Below are 8,015 nucleotides of genomic sequence, written 5' to 3'. Positions count from 1 at the left end.
AGTTGTCTCACTAACAGACCAACTATATACATCAAACGTGAAAACTGTTGCCCTTCAACTCCAGCAAATAAAAGAGTTGAATTTTAATGTCTTGCATTGTCCCTTTTTTCTGTCAAGTTAACATTTCTTGCAAGAATATGATTTCTAAGCAGAAATGAACAGTGTGTGTATAGGACGACTACCTCATACTGTTGATAAGGCCTTTTCTGGTCTCTTACAGAGAGATTTAGTCAATAAATAATCAACTACATGACCTATGGAGTGTAATAGTAAGGAATTTATGGAATGGTAAAAGGAGAGATGCTTTGTCCAGAGGAGTTTGCATTTGGCACCGGCACTGGTCAGTGTAGGCACAAGTTGGCCATAGTAAAGAGGGTACAATGGCAAGTAGTACTGCACTAGAGGTATTTGGTCTTCAAAGCTTTGGGCTCGCTGGTCTTCCCAGTAATGAAGTGCCTTCTCTTATGATGGAGCAGATGAAGGCAGGTTGGTCTGGTCTAACTGGTCCGTGTTGCTCCTGTGGTTAGATCTCCAAGGGTTTTGAAGAACTCCTCCATCTCCTGCTGGAGCAGAATATTTCGGTTTTCTGCATCTTGATGTGCCCGCTCTGAGTTCCTGAGTTGGATCTGCAGCATGTGAAACTTCTTCTTCTCCTGGTCCAGCTCTTCCTCAAGGCTATTTATCTGGGACTGGTACTTGGAACAGGACTCCTCCAGCCTCAAAGAAGAAAAGAAGAGGTGATAAATAACAGTTGATGATGATTTTTATAGGTTATTTGACAGGAAATGACAAGTGACTTGTTCTTACTTGCGAATGCAGGTTTCATAACTCGTCCTCTGTTTCTTCAGCTCCTCCTTGAGTTGGATCAGCATACTGGTGAGATCTACATTTGTTGTTGCAAGATCATCTTCAGTACCACTTGCACTGTGATCCAGACTGTCTCTCACTGCTGTGAGTCTTTCTTGACCTTGCCCTAATTTTACTGCCTTATCGCTTCCCTCTGGCTCAGCCAATGAGATCTCATAGGATGTCCAGATGCAGGAAGTATCAGAAGGCAGGCTTATACTGGAGGGGGCAACATTGTCATAGGCAGATATTCTGTGGGACTGATGCAGGGCTCTTTGAGACAGTGATGTTCGAGAGGATTCTTCATCAGTCTCTCTCTGTGAGTCCTTAAGTGAAGGAGTGGTGTCTTTCAAGGAGAGATTTGAATCCTTCAGAGACAAAGTAGAATCTTTCAGTCTTTCAGCAGATGAGGTGGCGCGCCTGTGAGCTCGGAGGGATGACAGGCCATTTATTAGCCAGTTGCTCCCACCAGTTGCTGACACGTCCCCTGCAGATCCCCCTATTTTCCCTCTTGTTCCCCCGGATGCAGCACTGCCCTTGAAGGAGCACCTCCAGGAGGGCAAGGCTTTAGATTGTTTACTGGGGCTAACGACTACTTCACTCCCACTTTTCACTTCAGTTTTGCTATCTGTTTTTCCATCCACTGTCTCCTCTGTTTTACTTTTGCGCTTCTCTTCAGTCTGACCACTCTCGCTCTTCTCTGATATTGTAATGGGGCTTGGTGCAGTTGGCTTACTGTCTGTAGAAGGGGTGGAAGATTGGGGTTTCTCTTTATCGGTTTTGGAGCCTGTGCCACAGGAGGATGCATGGTCATTGTCTACTTGTGAGAGCCATTCCACTTTGCTCCGTTGGATAGGGTTTTGCTGTTGCTGTGAGAGGATTTTGGTCTCCAGCTCATCATGCTGGTAAAGTTGGGAGTGTTCACTGATCAGCACAGTCATTAGGTGCTGCACTTGTGAGCTTCCTGTTTATAATGACAAACACATACACAGTATACACCTGCTAGAAATGTTTCATGGCTTTGTTGATTGGAAAGTATGTTTTTGTCATAAATGTTGCTGCAGATTAATATATGTATTAATTATCACCAACCCTCCATCATGGTAACTGGATCCTCCACTCTGGGTCGAAGGATATTGGGTCCAAACACAGTGGCTAGATTCTGAACACTCATTTTATTCTCACAGGAGTGAGACTGAACCTCATCCAGAAACCTGAACAGAAAGAAACCTGTTTGTGAGCATAACATACTGTATTTCCTCATACAATTTCAGAATCCACTGCACTGCTTTAAAATTGTCCACAACCCCTAGTTAGTTTCTATTCAGTAAAACTCAAACTCATAAAAATGGGGAACTGAGTCATGATTCTGTCTGGTGTGTGGGCTCTGCTCATTCATAAAGACACAGAAGGCAGAGAAGACATCCAATTAGACATCCACTCAGTCAGTCAATGTGATGTCACATCCCCTGATGACGAGAACGTGGGTGCAATGAATGTCATTTCTTTAGTATGACAGACTGACAAAGCCTCCGTCATCAAAGAGTGACTGGGAAACAACATCAACAGTGAAATTCATTACAGTCGCATCAGTGTGCTTAACAACTATTGATACATACAGGACACAACAGGACTGTATTTACTTACTTGCAGATGTATTTAAGGAGGTTGTAGTTGACCTGAGAAAGGGATTTCACCTGCTTCACTAACTCTATGATACCCTTGAACAAGAAAAACATATGTCAAGTGTCATGCAAGAGTTTGAAAATAGCAGCAGTGAGAAAGGCAGATATTTAATTACCATTTCTTTATCCTTAGTAAGTAGCTGAGCACAAGACAGAAACTGTGTGTATTTGGAAAATGGGATTATAGGCTCTGGTAGCTCCCTTATGTACAGCTTTAGCAGTGATGCCACTGTGTGGACATCTGTGGTACTGCGAGAGAAAGACAGTGCACATAAATAATACTATTCAGCACTGATTAGAGAGTAGCTTGCATGATGTTGTGGCTAAAATGCACTGTCCCGGTGCCTCACCTGTCAAACACTGGCTTTTCACCATGATCGAATGCATCCTGCAGCTCTCGAACGTGATTGGTTTGTCCAGGGGCCCTGAAAAGGCCCTCCTCCTTGAGGCCATGTTCACGTATGAAACACACACACTGTTCAACCACCACAGGAACCAGTCGCTGAGGGCCACACTGGGCCTCATACAACATTGTCTCCTCTAGGTGCTGCCCAAAAACACCTGCAGCCAGAACATAAACACTAATTGGGTCACTAATAGCTGGGAATGTTTCCTTATGTGTACCCAAGAGGTTTAATCCGCTCTTTAAAGCATTAATCATTAATTAGCTTAATAACCATAAGCAGTGCTGTACTCTATGTAGACATTTGTGAGTGACGCTATGTGTATGCATATGTTTGAGAATCACACCTCCTCCAAGTGGAGCCCATATAACCCTGCGTATGGCTCTGACCCATTCCTCCATGTCACTTTGAGAGTTGGCCATCAGCAGGTATGATTCATGGCTTATACCTGTTCGATCCTTTTCTCCATCACCCCCTGAAGACACAATCATATTTCATTACATTCTGGATCAATAGGACAAAATGACTAATGCATCTCAAAATCGCTGTGCTTTAAATATTTGGAATAATAGACCAGTTTTGCAGGTTACTTTGCTGATCACATAAACTGTATCATCTGTAAACAAGTTGGTTCTAACAGACAGAAATAGTATTTTCAATAACCTTATTAGGATGAGCATCCCTGCAAACTACAAAGACTCAGTCATGCAGCTCTGCCTCACCTTCCTCGGGGTGCACACAGCTTGGTATCACCCGCTCTGACATTTCAGTTTGACATTTTAGTTTATGTTAGTTTGGCTTTGAATACACTATGTGAAATGTTCCCGTTTATGTATGTGTTTTTCACTTGATTTTGAACAGGTGCAAATACTTCAGTTTTTAATAGCATCAAAGCTTCTATTCACAAAATGTTCCTATTTGTATACTAGTGGAAACCTTTTATAAGCAGGGGTGTTTGTGGGTTTGGTAGGGTACGCCTTGATGTGCATTCATTACTGAGTCCTGCATGTTTTGTGTGTGAGAAATGACCCAAAAAGATTAGTGTTCCCTATGGACACCAGCAACTGCACTAGGCCTCTCACTCTGTCTTCTTTCTCTTTCTGTCCAGGACCCATTCCTTTGTCTTTTCATTCAGTTTTTTTCTAACAAACTTCTTCTACAAAGCGACACTGGACATCATTTTAGAAGGCTGCAGTGATGCATTTGCATATTTCATCTCATTTACCACAAATTGCATTTTGATGCAACATTGTGTGGTTATCTATAGCTTCCCAAATTACTCGCTCTTGAAAAAGGTTTTACACCAAGATCTTTTCAATCCTGGCAACACAGAAAGCAAGAGAGAAAGATTATATACAGTACTTTTCAACAGTTCAGTCTGCTTTCAAAAGTACTGCAGTTGAGGAGCATTACAGTATTTCTACAATACATCCTCCTCTTTGATAAGTAAAGCTGAGAAAAATGTACTTACTACCATCATTAATGGAAGCCTCATCTTCAGGATAAACTGTTAGGGTGTTAGTCAACCTCCTGCCATGTTGAACCTGTTTTGCCAGTATAAAATAGAGGCTACAACTGAGCAGTGGTAGCCCTTAAAAAGACCAGACACGTGCAAGAGAATCTGTGCTGGCACGACTTCTGTGAGACACTACCATCACCCCCATTAACTATAAACTCTGTCGTATCTTCTAAGTATTAGATTCCTGTCTATCCAAGTATAATGTCCAACTTCTTTCTTTTGCTCTTTCTTTCTTCCATTCATCCAAGCAGGCCCTCTGATCAATGCTGTGCACACTGTCCAGTGGTGGCTGTAATCATGCCAACCCTACGCTGTCAAGATCAGAAGTGAATGAAGTTGTTCTTGGACCATCAGACACATGGCCGTGGCAATCACATCCTTTCTGTGGTTCTGCATATTATATGCATGTGTTACAGCCTGGGACTCAGGCTAGCTATTGACTTTTTATTTATTTATCACCTGAATTCTGAGTTAACAAGGTTTACACAGAAGATATAATGTACTGTATGTACAGTATGATCACTAGTTTCTAGCGATGCATAGAGATATTTCATACCTCAGGATTTAGTCTAACATACCATTTTAAATAAGAATCTAAAGTGGTTTTCTAGTACTAAACAATGTTTAGTATCATTTGAACAAGACTTATTCACTTCCTTACACAGCAGAGTTGCCATGTCAACTCACCTGGAACAATTTCAAAAAGGTGGCGACCATGCTCGTCCTGATTAGCAGGCAGCTCATTGACCTGGCTGCCCTGAAGAGGAATACAACCCTGTAGGAGAAACGAGAGGAAGACGTGAGATAGACAGATAGACAAACAGACAGAAAGGCAGGCGTGAGGAAAGCATTCGTATTGATGGTATTCAAGGGCCAACTAACAAATCAATTAGTGGTCCTGGACTTGGATGTGTAGTGCATATTAAACATAGAATTCTGAGCACACAGGCCTCTGGGCATCCTTCCAATAGAGGGAGGTAGTGATGACGGTGGAAGGATGACTCAGGGAAACATCTCTTCATCTATTTTTTCCCATGGTGCTTTCCGATGTACTTGCATTTCTGGTCCCTCAGCATAGAGAGGTTCAAAGGTCAATTGCTAAGTGCTTAAACCACAGGGCAGCTAGTTACCACATTGTCAGTGTGTGTGTGTGTCAGGGCAGTCACGTCTTAATGGAGGATTATTTTGTGTAAAGGATGAATGATCTGTTGAACTATAGTTTGACACAAATATATAAAGATAAGAGTCGGATGCTAAAAATAATAGTGGCACAATTCATAAAAGTGCTTTATTTTACTTGAGGGCTACAAAATGTAGTTTGTTGCCTGTTTTCAAAGAATCAATATACCATTTTCTGAGTAGGAGAAAACAACAGGTTGCCTGGCTCAGGGATAAAATGTTAATCAGATAAATTCATGAAGCTTGAATATGTATCAGGGTTTTTTTGAACATGAATTAAGCCAAATATACAGCAGTGCAGCCTCCTGGGGTGACAGTGAGTGTCACCTGTGCCTTGGTTTCATCCTGGTCCTTGTAGAAATACAGAGCTTCGGTCCTCAAGACAAACCAACGCAGCTGCCAGTTTTTCATGATGCTCCGCTGTCTCTTCAGCCAGCCTGCTTTCAGGGCTTTCTCCTGTTCCAGAGGAGAGCAAGGCCTGGACACCCGAGACAGCTCTCCAAGCACCATGCTCTTGGATCGTGCTGGATGGACACACATGAAAAGATAAAGTGAGGGAAAGGGCTTACGGGATTATGGGAATCAAAGTGAGAGAAAGGTGAAGACAGAGCATAAATGTTATTTTGTTCTTTCTTTGTTGGTTTGCCATAATTCTAAAAATTCACCCAGAGAGAATCCACTGTCATTATTCACACTCGTCTCCCTTGGGTGCAGCAGATGTCAATCATGGCCTCCATTTTGTAGCAAAGACATCTTGCTTTAAGATGAAATCCATCTATCTAGTCCAGTACATTTTATTATGTGTTTCAAATATTACTAAATGCTGTACATATATTATTTACAATTGCACTGGTATACAGAGAGAAATTTTGCTTTGGATCAGATTGCTTTTTAACTGCGGCAGACTAATTACAGGCATGGATTATATATTAGTATCTGTATGCTAAAGTATAGAGCAAAAACAGCCAATGTAGAGTGATCCCTAGAGAGTCAGGAGGAGAAAGAGATAAACAGAAGGCAGAGAGTAAAGAGAAAGAAATCAATGGTGTCTCTTTTCCTGTTAATTGCATCTCGCTTTTGGCTGAGAACAGCAGAAAACATCTCTGTAACAGGCCAGGACTGAAATCTTTCTGTTTCTTTCTCTCTCTCTCTCTCTCTCTCTCTCTTGTTATCAACTCTCTGTCTAGACTCCTGATTTTACTCCTCTCCTTTTTGGATGTCCTTCATTTGCACAGTAATGATTGCTGGGAAGGGAAAAGAGTGGAGATCACGTGAGGCGGTCATTAATAAAACTGATGCTGACAGCAGAAACAGGCATAGTGGGATCTATAAATACAGCAGACACTGCATCTTGCACATCTGTAAAAACAAACATTTTTTTATCAACTGAGGTGGAGCTACTTTTAACTATTTTATATACTTTAGGGTGGTTTAATCTACACATACTGATAATTTCTCATCCAATCAGATAACAGAGAGAAGCTTCAGTCACATCTGATTACTAAAATTACCAAGAGCATCTTCCTGTAAAGCTCCACACTCCTTAACTGCTTAAGATTCAGGCTTTGATAACTACTAAGCTTCTGAGTGCAGATCCAGCTTTGTGATGCTGTCTAAATTTGCCCTGAATGATGTTGCATAAAAGGGTCAGAGGAGAGCAGAGTTGGGAATCTAATCAAAGAAGAACACCATTACAGCAAATGAGAGATGGCAAGCGCACAATACGTGGCAAGCAAACTGAAGTGGCCAATGCACTTTCCAAGTTTATGAAGGGGAAATAAGAGGCACTTCTCCTTCCCATCATCTTTTATGGTTTTATTTTTATGGCTAGTCTAGGAAAGACTGCCAATGAAGCAAGAACCTTGCCTAGACACAAGAACAAGAGTAAAGGCTCCTGATGCTGCTGCTGCTGCTGCTAGCCAAAGTTTCATACAAAAATGTGAAATTAATACAGGGAGATCCGAATTCCACACATATACTTTTATTTTTTGTCAGGATGGACATGCCTCTGAAACAGCGATCAATTTTCTTGAGACAATCTGGCACTGTCACAGCTCCCCAAGCCACCTGAAACAGTGTGTGTCGGTTGTCTATAGCAACCACTTGCTATGAAAAGCACAAGTATTTTTACTCTGCACCATAATAATCCCACTACCAGGAGATGTTCAGCTTCCATATTTATCTTGGCACAGTCATGTGAGAGGCATGCATATGTATTGTATGTATCAAAAAACATCCGGGTTGCAAGCGAGAGCAGACGTCTTTACTGCTCTTCTTGTCTGTTCTACGATTTTTCACATCTTCTACATTTTCAAGTCTTAGAACAAATTCTACAACTAAGAAAATGCCTCCAAGAGGGAAAAGAGCTAATAAATCAGAAGC

At 41.7% G+C, this 8,015-nt stretch overlaps 1 protein-coding gene across 2 annotated transcripts in view; it reads right to left on the bottom strand.

Moving 5' to 3' along the window:
- Window positions 1-6: 6 nt before the first annotated feature.
- Window positions 7-8,015, bottom strand: part of arhgap22a (Rho GTPase activating protein 22a) — a 14,703-nt gene continuing 6,694 nt past the window's right edge. For both annotated transcript variants that reach the window (XM_020601550.1, XM_020601551.1), the window contains 9 exons: window positions 5,961-6,157; window positions 5,142-5,229; window positions 3,282-3,410; window positions 2,882-3,092; window positions 2,648-2,780; window positions 2,494-2,567; window positions 1,939-2,060; window positions 808-1,810; window positions 7-717 (listed from right to left, as the gene is read on the bottom strand). In XM_020601550.1, the coding sequence (XP_020457206.1) occupies window positions 498-717; window positions 808-1,810; window positions 1,939-2,060; window positions 2,494-2,567; window positions 2,648-2,780; window positions 2,882-3,092; window positions 3,282-3,410; window positions 5,142-5,229; window positions 5,961-6,157 (2,177 nt within the window). In that variant the 3' untranslated portion in view covers window positions 7-497. The remainder of the gene's footprint in view (window positions 718-807; window positions 1,811-1,938; window positions 2,061-2,493; window positions 2,568-2,647; window positions 2,781-2,881; window positions 3,093-3,281; window positions 3,411-5,141; window positions 5,230-5,960; window positions 6,158-8,015) is intronic.

This window comes from Monopterus albus, unplaced genomic scaffold (assembly GCF_001952655.1).
Source record: "Monopterus albus unplaced genomic scaffold, M_albus_1.0 scaffold52.1, whole genome shotgun sequence".
Classification (NCBI taxonomy): domain Eukaryota; kingdom Metazoa; phylum Chordata; class Actinopteri; order Synbranchiformes; family Synbranchidae; genus Monopterus; species Monopterus albus.
Note: the sequence above shows the minus strand (reverse complement) of the source record. Positions and strands in the feature narration are given on the sequence as shown.